At 47.0% G+C, this 24313-nt stretch overlaps 2 protein-coding genes across 4 annotated transcripts in view; both read left to right on the forward strand.

Annotated features, from left to right (window-relative positions):
- OTUD7B (OTU deubiquitinase 7B) overlaps positions 1-11823 on the forward strand; it is a 74667-nt gene extending 62844 nt beyond the window's left edge. Inside the window, 7 exon segments of the mRNA XM_017877846.1 lie at positions 2039-2166; positions 2478-2627; positions 3181-3295; positions 4924-5008; positions 7075-7783; positions 7786-7830; positions 7833-11823. Coding sequence (XP_017733335.1) covers positions 2039-2166; positions 2478-2627; positions 3181-3295; positions 4924-5008; positions 7075-7783; positions 7786-7830; positions 7833-8281 — 1681 coding nt within the window. The 3' untranslated portion in view covers positions 8282-11823.
- A 3727-nt stretch (positions 11824-15550) lies between these two features.
- On the forward strand, positions 15551-24204 carry MTMR11 (myotubularin related protein 11). Of its 3 annotated transcripts, none has more exons than XM_017877848.1 (17): positions 15551-15870; positions 16209-16284; positions 16781-16902; positions 17124-17184; positions 17356-17498; positions 17957-18035; positions 18157-18292; positions 18540-18627; positions 18785-18873; positions 18958-19082; positions 20520-20586; positions 20830-20900; positions 21419-21585; positions 21884-22057; positions 22310-22492; positions 22939-23232; positions 23538-24204. In XM_017877848.1, exons 1-17 carry the CDS (start codon positions 15805-15807, stop codon positions 23724-23726), a joined length of 2130 nt encoding a protein of 709 aa, XP_017733337.1. In that variant the 5' UTR covers positions 15551-15804; the 3' UTR covers positions 23727-24204. The 3 variants fall into 3 exon arrangements, with proteins under 3 accessions (XP_017733337.1, XP_017733338.1, XP_017733339.1); XM_017877849.1 differs by having other exon boundaries at positions 21515-21585; XM_017877850.1 differs by lacking the exons at positions 17124-17184; positions 17356-17498 and having other exon boundaries at positions 15573-15870.
- The last annotated feature ends 109 nt before the right edge of the window (positions 24205-24313 follow it).

Raw genomic sequence — 24313 nt, forward strand, 5'->3', positions numbered from 1 at the left:
CCATCAAAAAGTGGGCGAAGGATATGAACAGACACTTCTCGAAAGGAGACATTTATGCAGCCAACAGACGCATGAAAAAATACTCATCATCACTGGCCATCAGAGAAATGCAAATCAAAACCACAATGAGATACCATCTCACAGCAGTTAGAACGGCGATCATTAAAAAGTCAGGAAACAACAGGTGCTGGAGAGGATGTGGAGAAATAGGAACACTTACACTGTTGGTGGGACTGTAAACTAGTTCAACCATTGTGGAAGACAGTGTGGTGATTCCTCAAGGATCTAGAACTAGAAATACCATTTGACGCAGCCATCCCGTTACTGGGTATATACCCAAAGGATTATAAATCATGCTGCTGTAAAGACACATGCACACGTATGTGTATTGTGGCACTGTGCACAATAGCAAAGACCTGGAACCAACCCAAATGTCCATCAATGATAGACTGGATTAAGAAAATGTGGCACATACACACCATGGAATACTATGCAGCCATGAAAAGGCATGAGTTCATGTCCTTTGCAGGGACATGGATGAAGCTAGAAACCATCATTCTGAGCAAACTATCACAAGGAGAGAAAACCAAACACTGCATGTTCTCACTCATAGGTGGGAATTGAACAATGAGAACACTTGGACATAGGGTGGGGAACATCACACACCAGGGCCTGTTGTGGGGTGCGGGGAGGGGGAGGGATAGCATTAGGAGATATACCTAATGTAAATGACAAGTTAATGGGTGCAGCACACCAACATGGCACATGTAGACATGTAAAACAAACCTGCACATTGTGCACATGTACCCTAGAACTTAAAGTAATAAAAAAAAAAATGTGCAGGAGCAGCAAGCAGTTCCCATGCTACCCTAGATCTGAGGAGTAGCTTTGGGTGCATTCCTGAAAGTACAGCCTAGAATCTGTTTATTGATCCATTTAGTACTGACACAAGCCTGTAATATGCTGTAATAAACTTTCTGTTTAAAGGGAAAAAAAAGGTTGACCATGTGTTTATAATTGTTAAAGCTGGGTGATAGATGCATGATTGTTTAGTATACTATCATTTCTAGTATTGAATATGTTTAAAATTTTGAAATTTTGCATAATGGTTAAAAATTATAACCTATCCAGATTTGGTTGTACATAAGAATAATCTGGGCGAGTTATTTAAAATGCTGATTTCTGGACCTCCACCCCAGAAAAGTCCAGTTGAGTTGGACAGAGGTAAGGCCCAGAAATCTTTGTTTGTAATAAGCATCCAGTATTGAATGAAATTGCTTTAGGGGGTGGAAGCCATTGAATATTGAGTATGTGAATGACAGGAGCAAATTTGTCCCTCCATATTTGAACACAGTGACTCCAGTGGTTAATGAAGTGGAAAGGAGTGAGGTAAGAGGCAGTTGTAGTAATCCAGGAAAGGGCCATGGATGTGAACAGTGAGGTAGACTGAAGATAGGCCAAGGGAGACAGATAAAAGAAACACACAGGAAATGGGATTGGTGAAACCACGTGATTACTGGAAGGTGAGAGATAAAAGCACAGTAAATATTCCACAAACTTCTGATTGAGCTACTGGATAGATGGTGAGGCTGTTCTTTAAGTGAGGGAACATAGGAAAGGAATTGTGTTTGGCCGTTTTTATAAGACATGAGTGTGATGTGTGGGTGGTTGTAGTATATGAAGTAAGTAGGATGAAGCTATGCAGTTGTGTATTGAGCTACTGGATAAAGAGAATGGAGAGAGGCTATTGAACAGGAGGAATATTAAGAGATAGAGATTACCTCCAAATTCCTAACACTGCTTTAACCCCAGAGACTTCAAATCTCTTTTCTTGGATTTCCCCATATGTGAAACGGAAGTAGAAACAGCTATGGTAGCATAAAATAATCAGGTATATCAGTGGCAGCCTTAAGACTGGAAAACCAGGAAAGGACATTCTTCTTTTCCCTTTCTGCAGAACTGGTCTTCAGGGTCTCCTGTTTCTATTCTCTCATTTTTACCGCACCTCTTCCACTCTCTTCCCCTCCCGCCGTTCCAGGGTGGAGAGTTCTGAGGAGCCTGTATATGAGAGCCTTGAAGAGTTTCACGTCTTTGTCCTTGCTCATGTGCTTAGGAGGCCCATAGTCGTCGTGGCAGACACCATGCTGAGGGACTCCGGAGGGGAAGGTGAGTCAGCCAGTCAGTCCTCACTCCATCCTGAGCACCCCCTTTTGCAGAGCCTTAGGCTAAGCATTGGAAGGAAGGCAGGAAAGGGGATATATAGACCCTTGGGGAGAAAGCAAGTTATCAATTAGAATAGTGCAAAATTCTCAAGAGATGCTGAGTAAAGCAGTTGGGATTCGTTGACAGTGCTTCTTAGGAAATAATTATTAAACATGTTGGAATGAAAGCAGGGGCTCAGTTGGCAGAATGGGGTGAAGGGATTGTCCACTAGGCAGAAACACAGCCTTCATAATAATCTTCATGGCTTCCTGCAGCATTTGCCCCTATTCCCTTTGGAGGAATCTATCTGCCTTTGGAGGTCCCAGCCAGCCAGTGTCACCGCTCCCCTCTGGTGCTCGCATATGATCAGGCCCACTTTTCTGCACTTGTGTCCATGGAGCAGAAGGAGAATACCAAGGAACAAGGTGCCGAATGACATGTCTTTTGGTCTGCATTATTTTACTTGAAAACTTGAATGAGATCTAATGTAGGAGGAAAGAATTAAGTGGCATGCAAGCCCAGACAGCACATGTTGATACTGTTTTATTAAGCTATAAGTTACGCCAGAGTTTTCAAATTAAAAAAAAGAAAAAGTGGGGGTTTGGGAGTAAAGCAAGACCTATATTCCCTCTTCTGGAGTAAAGGCTTGTGATTAAGGTGGTAAGAGCTTCTAAATGATGCTTTTCTAATTTGTGTTAAATTATGACTGAATTATCTGAATATACATTAACTGGAAAGAACATCGTGAGAGTTAGTTAACTGACTGGTGGGGACTCAGGGAGATTTGTGGCCTAAAACATATGCTGTGTGGTAGCGGGAAAACTAGCCAATTAGTTTTAATGCCGGGCTAATTCACATGTAAGAACTGAGAAGTGACTACAATTAAAGATCTTGGTATGATTTTAGTGAAGTAAGTCTGTGTTCAGTTGCCTTTCTCTCTCAAGGAGATTCCTTAATGATATGTTTCTTCCTCCCCAGCTGTGATCCCACTTACAGATTCAGAGTATAAGCTGCTACCCCTGCACTTTGCTGTGGACCCTGGAAAAGGATGGGAGTGGGGCAAAGATGATAGTGACAATGTCCGATTGGCCAGGTAAGCCAGGCCTAGTCTTTTCATCTACTTTGTAGCTGGGATTTCTTCCACATGCAGCATCCATCTCCCCGGGATTTTTCCTCAGCTCAGGCAAGACAGTCACAAGCTAAGGCGAGTTTTGTGAAGATGGGGAGGTAGAGGACAGGTTGGGCACCAGGACTCTTTCATGGTGTAGCTGCTTTTTCTCCCTCTGAAAGAGATGGGAGTCCTAGCATCTCAACTTGTTCTTTTCTTATAATAGGAAAAGTGTTCATGTACTGATTCATTCCTAAAAGAGTAATCAGAAAATCAGGATAATAAGGCCGGGCGTGGTGGCTTATGCCTGTAATCCCAGCACTTTGGGAGGCCGAGGTGGGTGGATCACGAGGTCAGGAGTTCGAGACCAGCCTGGTCAATATGGTGAACCCTTGTCTCTACTAAAAATACAAAAGTTAACTGGGTGTGGTAGCGTGCACCTGTAGTCCCGGCTACTTGGGAGGCTGAGGTAGCAGAATCACTTGAACTCGGGAGGTGGAGGTTGCAGTGAGCCGACATTGTGCCACTGCACTCCAGCCTGGGTGACAGAGTGAGACTCTGTCTCAAAAAAAAAAAAAAAAAGAAAAAAAGAAAGAAAATCAGGATAATCAAATCACATATCTTAGCCCAAGTGAGAGGAGTTTTAAAGAATTGATCAAGGCTGGATGCGGTGGCTCATGCCTGTAATCCCAGCATGTTGGGAGGCCGAGGCGGGCGGATCATCTGAGGTCAGGAGTTTGAGACCAGCCTGGTCAACGTGGAGAAACCTCGTCTCTACTAAAAATACAAAATTAGCGGGGCGTGGTGGCGCATGTCTGTAATCCGAGCTACTTGGGAGGCTGACGCAGGAGAATCACTTGAACCCAGGAGGCAGAGGTTGCAGTGAGCTGAGGTGGTGCCATTACACTCCAGTATGGGCAACAAGAGCGAAACTCCATCCAAAATAAATAGATAAATAAATAAGTGATCAAAATAGTTTGCTCTGAGTTTTTTGCCTTTCTGGAATTTAAACTAATAGCAAGATAAATATGTTCCCTACCCTCTCAGCCCCCACTCTGCCTCCCTGTGGCTTGTTAGGCTTTCCTTCTGCCTCCTGCATCAACTTCCTGATGGAGAGTGTATGAATGCAAAAGCTCCTCCCTTAGTACTTACCCAGCGCTTCCCTCTCTGGGCTCCTGCCACTGGGTCCCAGCTAAGAGAGTTTGATTTTAAAATCCAGAGTTTATGACTTTTTAAAATTAACCTCTCACCTATTTATCAAAAGCTCCTTCTAAATAATATTTACAACAACAACAACAACAATAATGGCTACTATCTAGTATTTTCCATTTTCCAGACACTGTACTGGGCTCTTTCCAAACACTATTTTAATCTTTACAACAACCCTGCAGGATAGATATTATCTATACCCATTCTCAGCTGCAACTGAGTTTCAGGGAGGTTGAAGTGACTTGCTTAAGGTTATAAAGCTTATTAATTAGTGGAGAAATAGTTCAAACCCAATCCCATTTGACTCCTAAGCCATGTAGCCCTCTCCCACCCTTTCTCCCAACTATATCAAGTTGCTTTGCTTTTGAAAGGTCACAGTGAATTTTTTTTTCTTTTTTTCATAGTGTAATTCTGTCCCTAGAGGTCAAATTGCATCTGCTGCATAGCTACATGAATGTGAAGTGGATCCCACTGTCCTCTGATGCACAGGTGAAGACTTCTCCCACATCTACCCTGGTGTGTCTTCATTTCATTTTCAGTGACAGAACAAGGAGATCTGGGATGGTTTCCTTCTGAATCTATTCTGAGTGGTGGCTTACAATTCAAGGTTAGAAGTAACTAGAAGATGTCAAATAAGTTCCAAAGACACTTTTTCCTGTTTTTATTGTATTTTTTATTTATTTATTTTTTTTGAGATGGAGTCTTGCTCTGTCGCCCAGGCTGGAGTGCAATGGCATAATCTTGGCTCATTGCAACCTCCGCCTCCTGGGTTCAAGCGATTCTCCTGCCTCAGCCTCCTGAGTAGCTGGGATTACAGGCATGTGCCACCAAGTCCAGCTAATTTGTGTATTTTTAGTAGAGGGCAGGTTTCACCATCTTGGCCAGGCTGGTCTTGAATGCCTGACCTCAGATGATCTGCCCGCCTTGGCCTCCCACAGTGCTGGGATTACAGGCGTGAACCACCGCACCTGGCCTTTCCTGCGTTTTTGTTTTTTTTTTTTTAAGAGGAAGTCTTGCTCTTCCTCTGGCTCCACCCAGGCTGAAGTGCAGTGGCACAATCTTGGCTCACAGCAACCTCCGCTTCGTGAGTCCAAGCGATTCTCCTGCCTCAGCCTTAGGAGTAGCTGGGATTACAGACGTGTGCCACCACACCCAGCTGATATTTGTATTTTTAGTAGAGATGGGGTTTCACTATGTTGGCCAGGCTGGTCTCGAACTCCTGACCTCAGGTGATCCACCCACCTTGGCCTCCCAAAGTTCTGGGATTACAGGCATGAGCCACTGCACCCGGCCCTTTCCTGCTTTTTTAAAACCGTTAGTCTCCTATTTTCCACATCTCCTCTCCAACCAGGCTCTGTTGTCTGATACTAAAACATATATATATTTTTTGAGATGGAGTCTTGCTCTTGTCGCCCAGGCTGGAGTGCGGTGACACAATCTTGGCTTACTGCAACCTCTACCTCCTGGGTTCAAGCGATTCTCCTGCCTCAGCCTCCCGAGTAGCTGAGATTACAGGTGCCCGCCATCATGCCTGGCTAATTTTTGTATTTTTTTCTTTGAGTTGAAGTTTCGCTCTTGTTGCCCAGGCTGGAGTGCAATGGTGTGATCTCGGCTCACTGCAACTTCCGCCTCCTGGGTTCAAGCGATTCTCCAGTGTCAGCCTCCTGAGTAGCTGGGATTACAGGCATGCACCACCATGTCCAGCTAATTTTGTATTTTTAGTGGAGACAGCGTTTCTCCATGTTGGCCAAGCTGGTCTGGAACTCCCGACCTTAGGTGATCCGCCCACCTCGGCCTCCGAAAGTGCTGGGATTACAGGCATGAGTCACCACGCCTGGCTTAACATATTCTTTAAGAAAGGTTTTCAGGACTGTTTGTTGAACTTGAGATGATCATTATTTTGTCCTAAGTCTTCTGTAGATAGACCTCTGTTTTGGGCACTAGGACACGGAGTAGCTTAAAGAGGTCATAATTCAGTGGGCTCTGAGTTAGAACAGGAGCACAGGAGTAAGGGCAAATTGATGAATTCCAATGCAGAATGTATAAAAGTTGAGGGGATGCAAAGTGGCTAGACTTGGTTAGTTTTGATTAGTCAAGACTTTCTTGAGATTAGTTTTGCGCAGAATTTGGCATAGAGAAATTTATAATGAAGAACATTCTAGTGCCTGGGCCTCTCACCCAGAAGCCACGTATCATATGGTTGCTCATTGTTCTAAATGAAGAGAAAGGCTTCATTCTACTATCTCCTTATTACAGAAGGGAGTCAGATTGCAGTGGGGGAGAAAGCTGACTGACTGGAACCCAGGAAGGACAGTGCCATCCTGGGTGACCCTTCCTTCATCATGACAGCAGCCCTTCTCTGGAGCAAGGCAGTCACTAGGCGGTCACACAAAGGACGGAGTTCATAGGTGTCCACCCTTTCTTCTACCTGGCTAATTTCTATAGCCATGACTGCAGGGAGCTCCCTTAGCCAGATGGATGGGCTAGAGTCCCTGGGGGATTCCCCCATCCCAGGCTGCTGGGGTAACTGTCAACAGTGTTCTTGTCTCTTCCAGGCTCCTCTGGCCCAGCCTGAGTCCCCCACTGCCTCAGCTGGAGATGAGCCCCGGTCCACTCCTGAGTCTGGAGACTCAGACAAGGAGTCAGTTGGCAGCAGTTCCACCAGCAACGAGGGCGGCCGGCGGAAGGAGAAGTCAAAGCGAGATCGGGAGAAGGACAAGAAGAGAGCAGATTCTGTAGCTAACAAACTGGGCAGCTTTGGCAAAACCTTGGGCAGCAAGCTCAAGAAGAACATGGGGGGCCTGATGCACAGCAAGGGGTCGAAGCCTGGAGGGGTGGGGACAGGGTCGGGGGGAAGCAGCGGCACTGAGACACTGGAGAAGAAGAAGAAAAACGCACTGAAGAGCTGGAAGGGTGGCAAGGAGGAGGCAGCTGGGGATGGGCCTGTGTCTGAGAAGCCCCCAGCTGAGTCTATTGGTAACGGAGGGAGCAAGTATAGCCAGGAGGTGATGCAGAGCCTGAGCATTCTGAGGACTGCCATGCAAGGGGAGGGGAAGTTTATTTTTGTTGGAACCCTGAAGATGGGTCACCGTTACCAGTATCAGGAGGAGTTGATCCAGCGCTACCTTTCTGATGCTGAGGAGAGATTCCTGGCAGAACAGAAGCAGAAGGAGGCAGAGAGGAAGATCATGAATGGAGGAATAGGGGGTGGCCCTCCTCCAGCCAAAAAGCCAGAGCCAGATGCTAGGGAAGAGCAGCCGACCGGTCCCCAGCAGAGTCCAAGGCAATGGCATTTTCTGCTGGCTACCCTGGGGCTTTACTATCCCTCGGCCTTCTGGGGGCGGAGTCCACTGCCAGGAACCCCGGAGGCAATTGGCAGGAGGTCCATGTGTTGGGGGCCTACCACCATATGCCACCTTCCCCAGACAGTGCCCTCCTGGGCGACCCTACCCCCATCAGGACAGCATCCCTTCTCTGGAGCCAGGCAGCCACTCTAAGGATGGAGTTCACAGGGGTACATTGTTACCACCCCCCTACCGAGTGGCCAATTCCTATAGCAATGGCTACAGAGAGCCCCCTGAGCCAGATGGATGGGCTGGAGGTCTCCGGGGGCTTCCCCCAACCCAGACCAAATGCAAACAACCGAACTGCAGCTTCTATGGACACCCTGAGACAAACAACTTCTGTTCCTGTTGTTACAGGGAAGAACTGAGGAGGAAGGAGCGGGAACCGGATGGGGAGCTCCTGGTGCACAGGTTCTGAACGGGTGGAACATTGAAGGGCAAGGAGGCTAAACAAAGTTAAGCTCAACTAATTGGCTCATCAAGAACACAGTCCCCACGTTGATGGGGCAAATGCAGTAATGTTTGTGGGAGCCTGCCTGGAAACTTTTAAGTGTGTGCGCACAGGAGTGCTGCCAGGCTGGCAAGAGCAGGTCGGGGCTGGATGGCGCCCCAGGGGCTGTACTATTCCTCTGCAGAGCTTGACTTGATGAGACTGAGGTACAAGGGGGAAAGATGGCGATTCTGTCTTACAACCTCCTGGGTCCCATCCAACGACCTAAGAGAAAGTAGCAGGGGAAGGTTTGGTGTGTGGGGGTGGGAGGTGGGCAGAAGTCTTGGGGAGGAATGGGCAAAGGAGGTTCTCAGTCAATAAAAGAAAACCAAAGTTCTTTAGGTTGGGAAAAAGCACATGGTGGTGGAGTGAGAAGTGTGGAGGGGAAGTGGGAAATTGGACATATTTGTTATTGATTTGAATTAAGATAGAAATTAAGGTTGGATAAATTCTTCCCCTTGAAGGATCTGGAAAGACAAGGCAGTAATGTGTCCTCATGGGTGCCTGTTAGGAGGTGGGGGTAGTTTAAATCCGTTTGTTTAGATGGGAAAGGGAGGAACTTAAAGGGAAATCCTTTTCCTCTTAAGCTTTATTTCCTTCCAAGCAGTCATCTGTCACCCGTTACAGTTTGAGAAGAGTTGAGAAGAGATTGCTGATTACCCCCTATCTTTTCCTCATCTAAGTCTTTAATTGTATTTGTTTAAGTTCCCAGTGGGAAAGGGAAGCGCGTGGTGAGAATAGCAGTCGTGTGTGTTGCAATTTTCTCCAGGTGAATTGGGACAGAACTGATCTATTTTTTAACCACAGCAATAACGATACATTGGGGTTTGAGCGCACCTTGGGAGGGGTGGGAGGACAGACATTTTAGCCAGACTGTTTCAAACAAAACCAAAAACCTAAGTAGAGCACTACAATCCTTTATGGCTGCTGCGTTTCTGTAGAAAGCAACTTATTTTATTGACTTTTTTTAAAGGAAAAGACCCCAGCAAGCAAAAATATTTAAAAAATGATTTTTTTCTCCTACTTAAGTGGTTCTTTCTCCCTTTGCTCTACTTTTGGAGAATGAACTTAACATCCCGGCTTCTTTTGTTAAGCCATAGCTGACCTTAATCTGTGGTTAGTTTATTAAAATAATTAAAAATACTTTATAAGAAGAGATATTTTTGATATTAGGACTGATGTTGAAATATATAGGGGCAATTTATAAAAAGGTAGTTAGAGAAATATATTTTAGTGAACTATAACCACAGAGCACAGATGACTCCCAATGAGCTGATCTGTCTTTAGATTTCTCCCTTTCCCTGACCCATCCCTGTTCTCTAGGGGCTGGGAGTGGGGATGTGGACACAGAAGGGGGAGCTCCTTCGCATTTTGCACAAAGCACAAGTCTGAACAGCCTATGCTCTGGCCAGAGCCATTTCTAAGAGCTTTAAACCAGAAGACCTATCCTGGGCCAATTTTCCTTTTTCTTTATATTATTTTCCGGGAAAAAATAGTCAACTATGCAATTGTATACACTCCCGGGTGGATGTGAAGAAGGAGAATAAGTGTACTTATTGTCCAGAGTATTAACTGGGGCTGTTTTTCTGTCTTTGGATTTCTCTTTTGAGGTATGTACTCATAACCCATCCCATGGGACATAATCCCCACATTTGATCTAAAGCAGTTGTGCATACATGCATGCGCATGTGTGTGTACATATATGTGTGTGTGTTTTCCTCCTCGGTAGCCAGTCAAGATTGTCCTCATTGGAAATGCTCACGGTTTAGAAAGGTTATTTTCTCCTCAACAAACTCAGAAATCACGTATTTTCCAAATCTGATTTAATAATTTCCTATGGCTATTAACTCTTAGGGTTTTTTCTTTGAAAATAGATTTGTTTTAAGGAAGCAGTGAGATTCCAAAGGAAGGGATGTGTATATGTCTAAGCAGGTCTGGAACCTGGTATGAGATGAGCACTCCCCTAAGGTGCAAAATTTAAAGGTTACTATAAAACTCATTAATCAAGATACTTTGAAAAATGCAGTATTTAAAAAATTAATGCAAAAAATTTATGTTGAGTAAAATAGTGAAATCTTACAGGATCTGACAGGACTGAGATTAGGAGGAGGGAAGTGGGACTGAATTGAGTAAGTATAGGGATGAATCATTTTAATTTAAAATTTTAATACATTGTCCATCATAGATTTTTTACATTAATTGTGATTTTTTAAAAATGCTGCATTAAAATAGTATACTGGGTTTTTTGGCACTCCTTAAATTTTGTGTCCAAGGTGAGTGCTTTACTCATCTTACCCTAGCTATGTCCCTGTTTCTGTGATTTGAACAACACTAGTGAGAACACCACTGTGTGCGCCTCCACCCCCATCACACACCAAACAACAACAGGTGGCTCAGACACCCTGAATTTGCACAGCTCACCTAGCTTTCCTAATTTAGGCCTTCATATCATAGGATGCTGGCCTGGACCAATAGGAATGAAAACAGACCAGGGGTTTTCCCAGAGAATAAAGCTGGAAAAGTTTGATTCTCCACTGGACTGCTGTCTTTGGATTTGATCTGTTGTTAGAGTCTAGTTAATACTTTTGTTTTTAACAACTGAGGACAAATGAACAAAAAACCTTGTATCATGTTTGTTTTTATTTATAAGTTAGCCAATCCCAATTTCTTTTGCCTTACTTTCAAATAAAAAAAGATGGAAATTTTGAGGGGTGGTCTAGGGGTGAATATGGTAAAATGGGGCTTTAGGCCTTATAGCTTTTTATTAAGAAATAAATTATTTTTTTTATTTGGGAAGGTAACTATTTATTGAGGCATTGAAAAACCTCTCCATTCTAAGGATGAGAGACCCTGAGACAATGGATATTTTTTATAGGAGATAGTAAAGTTTGTTTTGCTTCATTCTTTTGGGGAGGGGCTTGGTGGGATGGGGAGAGGTGAAGGAATAATACCTGGGAAATTAATATAGATTCAGCTTGGTTTGTGGTATTTTGGGAAGATGGGGGAATAGAAGAGGCAAGCCCATGTCGTTACTGGGTTAGAGAGAAGGAAAGAAGGGACATACGGCCTGCACTCAAAATGGGCAGAAAAATTCCTTAGTTAAGGAGAGGTGTGTGAGTGAAGGGGGAAGGCAGACCCTTTAACCCCAAGTGAGGGATGATATCATCTCTCAGGCTTAAATTTAAGTGCACTTAGTTCCTTTAATCCAGGGCAACTGGGGTACCTACTGAAGTTTTTAATGGAGAGGGGAGATTTTCAGGGTTCTTGTTTTTCCCTTTTTGATGTTAGACAGTGCTACTCCCTCCCTGCTATGATCTCTGCCCCATCTCCAATGGAGTAAGTATTACTGTAGGTTAGGCCTCTGCATCTTCCTTAACCTATGCTGCATTTATTGAAAATTACAAGATTTAACCAGAAGTCTTTCCTCCATACTGGTTTTTTATCAACAAAATAAAAAGATTATATCCAAAGATTTTTTTAAAGATTCAGTCTTTTTAAGGAGTGGGGATGGTGTTAAACTCAGTGCTGTAGAGGGCCGTGGAAGGGAAGTACCTTGCCTCTATTAGCTCAGCTTTTTTTTTTTTTTTTTCTGTCAAGCAAAACTGAGGCCCACAGACAAACAAGAATTAGCAGTGACTTCGTGTTGTATATCTGCGGGGTGATACTGAGCCCGAAAGAAGGAGGCTGGTTTTGAATGTGTTCTGAGAACCTAGCTTTTGCCATTCTTACTCCTTTTAGCCATGTGTCCAAGGTTCCAGTCACTTTTTTTTTTTTCCCCCTCAGTAAAGAGTATTTCAGAGATGATTGTCTCTGAATTACTCGGACACCTCTGGAGAGACAGTCTCCCTCAGCCGCCTAGGCTGGAGTGCAGTGGTGCGATCTCGGCTCACTCCAACCACCGTCTCCTGGGTTCAAGCAATTCTCCCATCTCAGCCTCCCAAGTAGCTGGGATTACAGGCACCCATAATCATGCCCGGCTAATTTTTGTATTTTAGTAGGGACGGGGTTTCACCATATTGACCAGGCTGGTCTTGAACTCCTGACCTCAGGTGATCTGCCAGCCTTGGCCTCCTAAAGTGCTGGGATTACAGGCATGAGCCACTGCGCCCGGCCTCTGTGTCTTCCTTCTCCAATGAGTCTGCTCCAGACATACAGTCACAGGTGAGAAGACAGAATTAGAAGCCCCTTCCCGGCCTGGAATCACCTGCACTCCAGATTTTTCTAATTTCCTTCTTTCCCTCCAGGCCTTTCAACTATAGATTTGGATGAGTCATGCAGGCATTCTGTCTCTTTTACTTTGCAGACACCCCGTCTGCAAATCACAGGGTATTTTGCCCCCATACTTTGGTTGGGTAACAAAATATTACGATATCCCCATGTAGACTTTCTCCGTGCCACCTCCTGCATTGGCCAAGTGGGTAGGGGGCAGTAGAAAAGAGCAACGGAAGCTGGCTGGTAGCAGTTAAGAGGAGTGGGGGTGGGAAGGACCTTGGCCTCTTTCTGTGCTTATAACTGGATCTGTGACTCATCTTGTGAGTCACTCAGCTCCACCTCCCTCCTCCGGCTGCCCCTCCCAGCAGCCTTTACTGCTGGCACAAACCTGCAGTCAGACCAGGATTCTGAAAATGGAAAAATCTGATACAGCCCCTTGCCTCTCCACCCTGCTCTTCATCTAGTACTTATGCTGGGGGTGTGTGGGATGGGGAGAGGCAGCCTTAACCCTCAGCTCCTGCCCACTCCATTCCTGGTTAAGTATTGATCCAAATCGCCCAATTTTTTTCTCCTAATTTCCCCCGCCCCCCCCCCACCTTTTTTTTTTTGAGCGAGTTTCGATTCTTGTCGCCAGGAAGGAGTGCAATGGGCGCGATCCCGGCTCACTGCAACCTTGTCCCTGGGTCAAGCATTCTTCTGCTCCTCGCCCCTCCCAAGTAGCTAGGAAATTACAGGCACTCCACCAAGGACGCCTGGCAAGTTTTTTTTCTTTTCTTCTTTTTTTTTTTTTTTTTCTTGAGACCGGGAGTCCCGCCTCTGTGCCAGTCCTGGAGTGCAGTGGCAAGATCCTCAGCTCCTGCAAGCTCCGGCCTCCCAGGTTCACGTCCATCTCCTGCCTCAGCCTCCCGAGTAGCCTGGGACTACAGGCGCCGCCCCACCTCCCCCCGCTAATTTTTTTGTATTTTTTAGTAGAGACGGGGTTTCCCAACCGTGTAGCCAGGTGGTCCTCGATCCCCCTGACCTCGTGATCCGCCCCTCCGGCCTCCCAAAAGGCTGGGAATTACAGGCTTGAAGCCACCGCGCCCGCCTTTTCTTTTCTTCTTTTTTTTTTTTTTCAGATAGAGTCAGTGGAATTCCCATGTTGGCGAGGCTGGTCTCCGAATTCCTGACCTCAGGTGATCCACCCACCCTCAGCTTCCCAAAGTTGGCTAGGATTACAGGCATGAAGCACCGCTGCGCCACAACTCCCTCACAGGATTTTTTTTCTCCGTGTTCCTCCAGTCCCACCCCCAAAGTGCTAAAAGAATGAATGAGGCTCTTGAATGAAGGATGGTGGTGAGAAGGAAAGTGGATAATGGGATTTAAAAGTTATGGTACACACTTCTTCCTATTTTTTTTTTTTTTTTTTTTTTTTTTTTTTTTGAGATGGAGTCTTGCTCTGTTGCCCAGGCTGGAGTGTAGTCATGAGATCTTGGCTCACTGCAACCTCTGCTTCCTGGGTTCAAGCGATTCTCCTGCCTCAGCCTCCCAAGTAGCTGGATTATAGGTGTGAGCCACCACGCCTGGCTAATTTTTGTGTTTTCAGTAGAAATGGGGTTTCACCATGTTGGCCAGGTGGTCCTGAACTCCTGACCTCAAGTGATCCGCCTGCCTTGGCTTTCTAAAGTGCTTGGGATTACAGGCGTGAGCCACTGCGCCCAGCCCCTATTTTCTTTTTACAACAGACTTTGGGAAGTATTTTCTTCCCCCAAGAGGTTGAGGCCCATGGAATGCATTAGGGGGAGGTGGGGTGGTGGTGCTCTGTAGCCTTTAGGACTTCTAGAATCAGGCTTCTGGGCCACCTTCCTAGCAGGTGTATACCTCTTTGTTCCAGACTGACTTCCTGTCTCACAATATCTTCACTATTTCCACAGTTGCAGCCGAGACAGGAAACTGAAAGCTGAGGCCAGAAGGGTGGTGTACTGGGGGGAGGGGAAAATTAAGTGTCACTTTGGAAAACTGGTGACCCCACCTAAGCATTGCTGCCTCTGTAGATTCAAAAGCAATAAAACAGCAGCTCATTAACTCTTATTTTGTATTTTATTTTCTGTCTTTTTCATGTCTAAATAAAGATTTTTGCTTTGCTGTCCCCAAGTCCCCTCCTTTAAAGGAGCTGCAGCTCCTTGACTTCTCTCCTTGTTCCCAGCTTTTCTTACCCATCTTTGCTTCTTGGGTTGCAGATGGGAGGGACGAGGGATGGACTGTTGAGCTGAAGAGAGGTTTCCAGCCCTCACCTGTGAAAGCCCTGAACATGAATCATTGATTTGGAGATCTGGTGTCTGGGTTGGAGGGGTGGAGTCACATACGGGAACGGGCACCAATTGGTTGTGTATCTACGTGATGGGCAAGATTAACTGGTAAGATCTTTTTGTCCCATCCGCATCCACAAGACTTGCACACAAGCATACTTGTACTTGTGCCTGCATCTTGGACACATTTCCATCTCTTTTTATACTTCTCCACTGCACTCTTCACATGATGTCTGTGTCATGCCCTCTAGAGAAAGACATGCAAAACCACTTTAACCAGTTTCACTGCTTCCCCACCTAATTCTTGGGCCTCTGCTGACAAAAATCCCCCCAGGTCTAATTTTCATTTTCTTCTGGAAGAGGGGACAAGGAGGCTTGAACCACTTTCACATTCCTACCCCTCTCCCTGCCCCAAACCCCTTTGAGAAGACAAAAGAACTGAGCTTCTAAGGGAAGTTATCACTGAGACACTCCAGAGAGGTAGCCCAAATGATTCCAGCTTCATAATCAACAGAACTGCTCCCCTCAAACGGTCCCCAGTACTCATGAACAGGAAGAGAACAGGGTCTGGGATTGGGGTAAAGAAGGGAGTCGATATTTTTCTCTCAGTCCCCATTTCTCCCCAACCCGTCCGTCTCAGATTCCACCGTTTCCTCTCCACTTTTCCAGAATTGTGTGTATTCTCCTTTAAGGGGCTGGGCATCTCTCCCGCCCTCTCCAGAGCCGACTGAAGTTTCCGAGGAGACTTCTCAGGCTGGGCTGGACACACCTTTCCAAGGACCCCCACACTCTGCTCCGTGCACCTCAAATGCTCCTTTCCCTTGTGTCCAACCCCATACCCCTCTCCCTAACTGCCCTCTTCTCAACAAGACTCAGCCTCTCCCTGAGGTGGGTGAGCATCCTTGAGGTTTCCCACCCTTAACTGCTCCGTCCCCGGATGGAGCCAGAGAAATGTGGTGGGGGGGCCGGGGCCAGAGTTTCAACATTGCCCCCCAGAAGGAGGAGCCAGAGATGGGGGTAAGGAGAAGGAATTGGGGGGGGTGTCGGCAAGAGGGTGAGAATGGGGATGAGGTGGAGATAAAAGGGGGAAGCAAAGGTTCTAGAGGAGGAGGAGGGTGTGTCTGTCCTATAAGCCTGGTCTGTCTTTTTCATAGTTTCAAGTTCGGTGTCTCATTATCCATTAACCAGCCCCTCCCTTTACTGTCTGCCAGCCCTGGTAGGTCTGGAGCTCCCCACAGACACTGATCTCAGTTTCCCCCGAGAGTGTGAGTGTAGGCCTCTAAAGGCAGCTACCTTTGGGGAGTTGGGGAGCCTAGGGGTTAACTCTAGACCCCTCTCAACTCTCTGGACCAAAGTCTGTCCAGGAAAGCAGGATGCCGGAGCCCAGGAGTCGTCAGCCTAGCAGTTGCCTGGCCTCCAGATGCCTCCCAGGTAATAATGCAACAGCACTCTCCAAAGACTCTTCCAAATTTCATCCTACACCAATCTCGTTTCATGCCCTCACCAAAGATACCCCTGTGTTCCTCTCCTGGCTCAAAGTACTTCTGCCTGAGGCTCGCTGTCCTCCCCAACGGCCTCTAGAGCTGGCTGAGAGCTGGACCTTGACATTCCTTCTGTTTCCTTAACCCTGTTACCCCTTTTCAAATTTACTTATTCAATACATAGTTAGTGCCTGCTATGTGCCAGGCCCTGTTCTAGGCTCTGTTCTAGTTACAGAAATTTAAATATATATATATATATTAAATAAATAAATATATATATATACACACACACATATCTTTCCTCCTCATAAGCTTACATTGTAGTGGGCTTTGGGGAGGATTTTAATCTTCCCTATTTAGATCTCCCTTTCTCAGAGAGGGGGGTGTATCCAAGTGTGGGCAACACTGGGAATAGTCGTAACGGGGCTTCCCTTCTTCCCCTTTAGGGGAGCAGATCCTAGCATGGGCCCCAGGGGTGAGGAAGGGGCTGGAACCTGAATTGTCTGGAACCCTCATCTGTACCAACTTTAGGGTCACCTTCCAGCCCTGTGGATGGCAGCAGAATCAGGTGAGATGGTTGGGGCAACAGAAATGACAGCTAGTGGGAAACGGGTAGGGGAATCTAGCAGGATTTAGACAAACATTATGGGTTAAGGGCTGTCTTTTGAATGTGTCATTGATAATCAGTGGGAACTCTCTCTAGGGTAGTTGCCCCCTAGGGGTTGGGGCTGCCAGAGTAGGAAAATGAGGGCCATTTCAGATGTCTACCCAGTCACGTGCTTCCTCTAGGACACTCCCTTAAGCAGTGAATACGATTTTGCCCTGGTCAACATTGGGCGATTAGAGGCTGGTAAGTTGGGGGGGTTTGGTGAAGGGGTTCACTGGGGGTGTTGGAACTCCCTCCTCCTCATCCTTCCTGTATTCTCAGAAAACAGCAGGGATGGAGTGGGATGGGCTGGAAGAGTCCCTTCTGGAGGGACCCTGGTCCATGGTTACACTGCTCTGTACCTCTTGACTTCAGTGAGCGGCTTGTCCCGAGTCCAGCTCCTCCGTCCAGGGTCCCTGCTTAAATTTATCCCTGAGGAGATTATGATTCATGGCCGAGACTTCCGGCTACTCAGAGTTGGTTTTGAGGCCGGAGGCCTAGAGCCTCAGGCTTTTCAGGTAAGAGGCCCCTAACCTGAGGCTTCCTCCTCATCTCAGAACCTTGGGATCCTCTCCCTGACAATTTCCGAGATTTCTCCAGTCCCTAGGATCCTCTCATCATTCCCCCTGCTTCTCTCAAGGAAAGGCTAAAAGGCTGGGATAAATGATTGTGTGATGAGAGTAAAGAGCCTGCGCTCTAGCCTTACTCTATTAATTACCAGCGGTGTGACTCTGGGCGAGTTTCCTCCTCTGAAAAACCAGGATTCCTCCCAGAATCATCATTCTAGGATTCTGTGGTTCCGGATTTGTTCTCCCAACCCCAGTCCCCATGACCTGAGGAAGCCCCCTTCTCTAGGGCCTGTCTTCACTGTTCTTCTTTATTATTGGCAAAGAGAGTGGAGCAACACATGTGCTCCATTTCCTTCTTTTCACTTACTCAGCCTAAGCCAAAGGATGGAATGTCCTCTCCTCCACAGGTGACCATGGCCATTGTCCAAGCCAGAGCTCAGAGCAATCCAGCCCAACAGTATTCGGGGATAACCCTGAGCAAGGCTGGTGAGTGAGAGTACTTTAGGATAAGGAAGAATCTGAAAAAGCAGAGGATGGCTGACGACAAAGAGCTGAGAAGCTGTCTCTGATTTTCTCCTTCCTCCTCTATGTCTCACTCCTGTTCTAGGCCAGGGTTCTGGCTCCAGAAAACCACCAGTTCCTCTCATGGAGACAGCGGAAGACTGGGAGACTGAGCGGAAGAAGCAGGCAGCCAGAGGCTGGAGAGTCAGCACGGTCAACGAGAGGTTCGACGTAGCCACCAGGTGATGCCCCAGTGCACCCCAACCCTGCTGCTCTCTCAATCTTCCCTTAGTTCCTTGATCCTCTAAAGCTAGGACTTCCCACAAACTCCAGCCTCCTAGACACCCACAAAGCTATCTCCCTTACCTCCTAGATCCCTAAACCTGAAATCCCTTGGAATGGTCCTTCCGAAGCAGCTTCCTTGTAATAACAGCTTTACGTTGTAATGAAGTCACTGAGCCAAACTGTAATACCACTCTCATTTCACAGCCTCCCCCGTTACTTCTGGGTCCCTAACCGAATTCTGGACAGTGAGGTCAGGAGAGCATTTGGCCACTTTCATCAGGGCCGTGGACCGGTCAGTGTGAGGGTTAGGGTAATGGCTGTGGATTAGAGGGTCATGGGAGGCCAGGGACAATGTGGAGGGAGGAAGCTCTGTGAGGTCAGTGTGGGGGCAAGGGTAGCGTGGAGCTAGGTGTTTCTCCCACAATGACCCTCTTCTGCCCCATGTGAAGCGCTTGTCCTGGCATCACCCTGGGGGCAGTGATCTTCTCCGCTGTGGAGGCTTCTATACAGCCAGCGACCCTAACAAGGAGGATATCAGGTGAGGGAGGCTTGATGAGAAGAATCAAGGGTTAGGTGCTCAGGGCAGACTCCTTCTCTTATTTCCTGACTCCCTCCCCTCCAGAGCAGTGGAGTCGATGCTCCAGGCTGGGCATTCAGATGTTGTCCTGGTAGACACTATGGATGAGCTGCCTAGCCTTGCAGATGTCCAACTTGCCCACCTGAGGCTGAGGGCCCTCTGCCTGCCTGGTGAGAATAACCTTTGACCCCTCACCCTCACCCCTAGGTCTGCTGAGCCTAACCTGGTTTACCCTTTGCTTGCTGTAGATGAGTAGCACTTTAGTCCAATGAGCCTCTTTTCTTTTCTTTTCTTTTTTTTTTCTTGAGACGGAGTCTCGGCTGGGCATGGTGGCTCACGCCTGTAATCTCAGCACTATGGGAGGCCGAGGCAGGTGGATCACCTGAGGTCAGGAGTTTGAGACTAACCTGGCCAACGTGGTGAAACCCTGTTTCTACTAAAAATAAAAAAAAAATAAAAAAAATAAAAATTAGCTGGGTGCAGTGGCAGATGCCTGTAATCCTGGCTACTTGGGAGGCTGAGGCACAGAGAATCGCTTGAACTCAGGAGGCGGGTGAACTGAGAATGTGCCATTGCATTCCAGCCTAGGTGACAAGAGTGAAACTCATTTAAAAAAAAACAAAAACAAAACAAAACAAAACAAAAAGGCCAGGTGCGGTGGCTCACGCCTGTAATCCCAGAACATCGCAGAACTTTGGGAGGCCGAGTGCGCGCCGAATCATGCGGCAGGAGACGGAGACCATCCTGGCGAACACGTGAATACCTCCGTCTCTACTAAAAATACAAAAAATTTAGCCAGGTGTGGTGGCGGCGCACCTGTAGTCCCCAGCTTCCGAGGGAGGCTGAGGCAGGAGAACTGGTGTGAACCGCAGGAAGGTCGGCGGAGCTATGCAGTGAGCCGGTAGATAGTGCCCAACTGCACTCCAGCCTGGCAACAGAGCGACGACTCGCCGTCCTCAAAAAAAAAAAAAAAAAAGGCAGATGAGACGGAGTCTCCCTCTGTCGCCCAGGCTGGAGTGCAGTGGCGCAATCTCGGCTCACTGCAACCTCCAACTCCCACGTTCAAGCGGTTCTCCTGCCTCAGCCTCTCTAGTAACTGGGATTACAGGCGCCCGCCACCATGCCCAGCAATTTTTGTATTTTTACTAGAGACGAGGTTTCACCATGTTCCCCATGTTAGACTAGGCTAGTCTTGAACTCCTCAGGTGATCCACCCACCTCGTCCTCCTAAAGTGCTGGGATTATAGGCATGAGTCACCGTGCCCAGCCAGTGAGACTGTTTTCTACTCACCTCCCATCTCTCCCACCTCTCCCACAGACTCACTGATTTCCTGTTTTCTTGACCCCAATTTATTCTTTTTTAAACAGCTTTATTGAAACATAATGTACATACCATAAAATTTACCCTTCACTGAAGTATACAATTCAGTGAGTTTTATTGTATTTACAATGTTGTACAACCATCACCACAGTTTAATTTTAGAAAACCATCCTGGCCATTTATAATTACTTTTCATTCCTATTCTTAACCCAGCAGGCTATCAACCTGAATCCTGAATCCTGAGTTCTAATCTCTTTGCCTTTCTGATCTTTCTACCCTCTATCAGATTCATCTGTAGCTGAGGATAAATGGCTTTCAGCCCTGGAAGGAACACGATGGCTGGACTATATCAGGTACTCCTTCGCTTCTTCTAGCCATCATTTATAATTCAACCTTCTTCAAACTTCTGTTAACTTGGGCTCCTAAATGGCCTTTCTTTAGTTCTTCTCCTCAGCTTCCCAAGAAGACTGCCATTTTCTGCTTTTTAGAAGAAAGAGGGATAGGATTTGGAGTTGGCCTTATTCCATCCCATGACCCATCACTCCATTCCCCTAGGCTTATCATTTTTCCTCCCTCTTCCTCATCTGCTCCTCCAGGGCTTGTCTTCGAAAGGCCAGTGACATTTCAGTATTAGTGACATCCAGGGTTCGTTCTGTAATACTTCAAGGTGAGTTCCTTGGGTAAGCCCATTCCATTCTTTGCCTCTTTTCTTTACCCACCTGACCAGATTGCATTCAGGGAGGGAGACCCGTAAGGCTTCTTCCTCTCCTGTTCCTGGGAACTACATGCGAGCTCTACTCTCATCCTTCAGTGCTACCTCTGCCTCCCCATCACAACTTGTGGTCCCTGACACTAGGATGGTCTTAGCCTCTTTGTTCCTTTCCTTCCATCAGTGGGTGGGGACTGGGGTTGGGGTGGGAAGGGCAGTGTGGAAGCTGGTTTGAGAATTGTGATTCTGCTCCTTACATGTGAAACTGGGTATTTCTATCCGGGTGGAGTCTAGGATGTGAATCATTCAAGGTCTTTGTTTTTTCTTCACTTCTATGTGCTCTCTCAATCCTTCCTACCCCAAACCTTTCCCCTCTGTGCCTCTCACTTCTCATTGCCATATTTCTCTTCTCATTCTCTTCTGCCCTAGTTTCTTGGACCCCTCTTCTTTGTCCCTTCTTCCTCTTTATCACCCAGAGCGCGGTGATCGTGATCTCAATGGCCTCCTCTCTTCACTCGTCCAGCTGCTTTCAGCCCCTGAAGCCCGAACACTGTTTGGCTTCCAATCCCTAGTGCAGCGAGAGTGGGTGGCAGCTGGACATCCCTTCCTGACTCGGCTTGGGGGAACTGGGGCCAGTGAAGAGGTGAGAACAATTCGGGATGGCATCGGGGGGATATTACTAAAGAAGTAAGAGAATGAGAAAATTATTTTGTATAATCCACTGGAGGTGAATCCGGTCAGAAGGGCCCCGAGGTTAGGCTGAGATGAAGATCCTGATGAGTGAGGCCTCATAAGCCCCTGCTACCCTCAATTCAGATTTTCATTCTCCGACCTCCATAGTGCTCCCTATTCCCTGGGTTCCCCATTCCCTTATCATCTCATCATCCTCCCTCTTCGGGTCCCAGTAATCCCTTCCAACCTCTTAATTTCTCTCTTTTCAGGCTCCGGTGTTTCTCCTCTTCCTTGATTGTGTCTGGCAGCTCCTCCAGCAGTTTCCAGCTGATTTTGAATTCTCTGAGTTTTTCCTTCTTGCTCTTCATGACAGCGTCAGGGTTCCTGACACCCTTACCTTCCTGAGAAATACCCCCTGGGAGCGCGGAAAGCAGAGCGGACAGGTCAGTGACTTCTATTTTTGACTCGTGTTTTTTTTTTTTTTTTTCCATTGAGATGTACTCTCTGAAGTTTGGTCTTGATTTGTTTTATGAGAAGTGAGGTCTGTGGGTGGGGAGGGGGAGATTTAGTCTCATTTTCAGGACAGGACTTTTGCGCTATATCTTTCCTAGAATAAGAGGTAAGAATCTCATGATTTGTCTCTAGATGTGGGAGGACTGTGTGTAACCATCCTTTTTCTTGCTTCCTCTGTCCAGTTAAACTCCTATACACAAGTCTACACCCCAGGATACTCCCAGCCCCCAGCTGGGAACTCTCTTAACCTGCAGCTGTCTGTCTGGGACTGGGATTTACGCTATAGCAATGCACAGATACTACAATTCCAGAATCCTGGCTATGACCCAGAACACTGTCCAGATTCCTGGCTCACTAGACCGCAGGTGAAACGTCTAAACTTCCTAAATTCCCTTGACGTTCCCACAGGCTCATGCTATGACAGTGAGAAGTGAAAGACACAATGTCTTGAGTTCCTTAGGGAAAGCTACTCCACTACTCTTCTGCAGCTGTCACTTATAGTCCCTGGGTGTCCCTAGGAAGACAGAAGTCCTAGAATAGCACAGAGGGCACCCTTTTTGTCCTTCCTCAAGTCTGTTTACTCATCTTCCTGTCTCATGCACACATAAGTTGCCCTAAGATCAACCTTAATCAGTCCTGAGGCTTAGTTGAAGCCTAATGAGGAGGGTAGAAGAGTTCTCATGGGGAGGCTTGTAGTTCTAGTCACCAGTACAGTGAATGGATGGCGGCAGGATACCCTATCCCGATCCAGATTGGGGAAACTAGGCTTATCTGGTCTCTCGGTTGCCAGTTGATTTCCTTTTCCCTTTAGCCAAGCTTCATGATTCCTGGACCCCCCAGTTCTGTGTGGCTCTTCTCTAGAGGAGCATTGACCCCCTTGAATCAGCTCTGTCCTTGGCGGGACAGTCCCTCCCTGCTGGCAGTCTCTTCTCGTTGGCTCCCTCGACCTGCTATCTCCTCTGAAAGCCTGGCTGACCAGGAATGGGGTCTCCCCTCACATTGGGGAGCTTGCCCTTTACCTCCAGGGCTGCTGCTGCCTGGATATCTGGGACCCCAGATCAGGTTCTGGAGACGCTGCTACCTGAGGGGAAGGCCTGAGGTCCAGGTAAGAAGGGAAAATAAGACTGGGAGTGGGAGAAGGGACTTGACTCTGCCGAACCAGATGAACAGGAGCTGGAAAGGCAAGGAGCTGAAGGCTGGGGGGACTGGGTAGTGAAGTTCTACTCCTCTTGGTATCAAACAGGGTTTGGGAGTGTAGGAGGTGCGGGAAAGTGCTTGTGGCTTAGATTAAGTGGAATTTAGGGCACAGCTGGAAAGGGAAACAGAATTAAAGACACCAGAAGTAGCAGAGAAGCAGGGGGCCAGAGCCACAACAGTATTCCTCTCTGTTCCTCTTTGCCTCCTCCCCAGATGGGCCTCTCATCTCCCACAATCTCTGGCCTCCAGGATGAGCTATCCCATCTTCAGGAGCTATTACGGAAATGGACACCAAGAATATCTCCTGAAGTTCACTCCAAGAAAAGAGATCCACATACCATTCTCAATCCCACTGAAATTGTGGGCATTCTCAAAGGCAGAGCAGAGGGGGATCTGGGGTAGAGGAGGGTACTGTCTAATCCTTTTTTTTTTTAATCTGGACTTGCAGCCTCAGCGTTCACACTCCAGCCCTTAAGTTCACTAAGAAGGTCTGAGTTTCTGCTGCAGATGGTGGTGTTAACTGCTCCAACTCTTGTCTTGTCTTGCTTAGTTCCTACGGATATTTTTGTTTCTTGTCATTTGAAGGATTAAGAAACAAAAACAATCCAGAAATTGATCGGTTTTTTTAGGCCAATTGCATCCCTTCTGGATAACCAGATGTTAAATCGTGAGATCAGAGATGCTGTTCATCAGTCCCAACAAGATGGCCTAGAGATCGCATTCTCACCTCGCCTTGCTGCTGCTTTAATTCCGACTTCCATTTCTTCCCTTATAGTTTTCTATGGGAATGAGGCGGATACAGGAAACACCCTGTCTCCTCTGTATTTTTGTAGTGGAATTTCTATTTAAGGGGCTCATTAAAGCATAGTATTTATACACATTGCTGGCATTGTTTCTTGTGTTTGAATAAAGGACTCTCCTAGGTAGGAAAGTGGTGGGTAAAAGGTGGGTATGACCCAAGAGAGGAGGGCATCTACCATATTATTGCT

Source organism: Rhinopithecus bieti, unplaced genomic scaffold, assembly GCF_001698545.2.
Source record: "Rhinopithecus bieti isolate Rb0 unplaced genomic scaffold, ASM169854v2 scaffold_10548, whole genome shotgun sequence".
Lineage (NCBI taxonomy): Eukaryota > Metazoa > Chordata > Mammalia > Primates > Cercopithecidae > Rhinopithecus > Rhinopithecus bieti.

Bases quoted from the DNA above. Each gene is read 5' to 3' on its own strand.
- MTMR11 (XM_017877848.1), top strand. From the start codon at position 15,805: ATGTGGTGGGGGGGCCGGGGCCAGAGTTTCAACATTGCCCCCCAGAAG. The intron at 15,871-16,208 runs GTAAGGAGAAGG...TCTGGACCAAAG, and splicing joins AGGAGGAGCCAGAGATGGGG to TCTGTCCAGGAAAGCAGGAT. The intron at 19,083-20,519 runs GTGAGAATAACC...ACCCTCTATCAG, and splicing joins GAGGGCCCTCTGCCTGCCTG to ATTCATCTGTAGCTGAGGAT.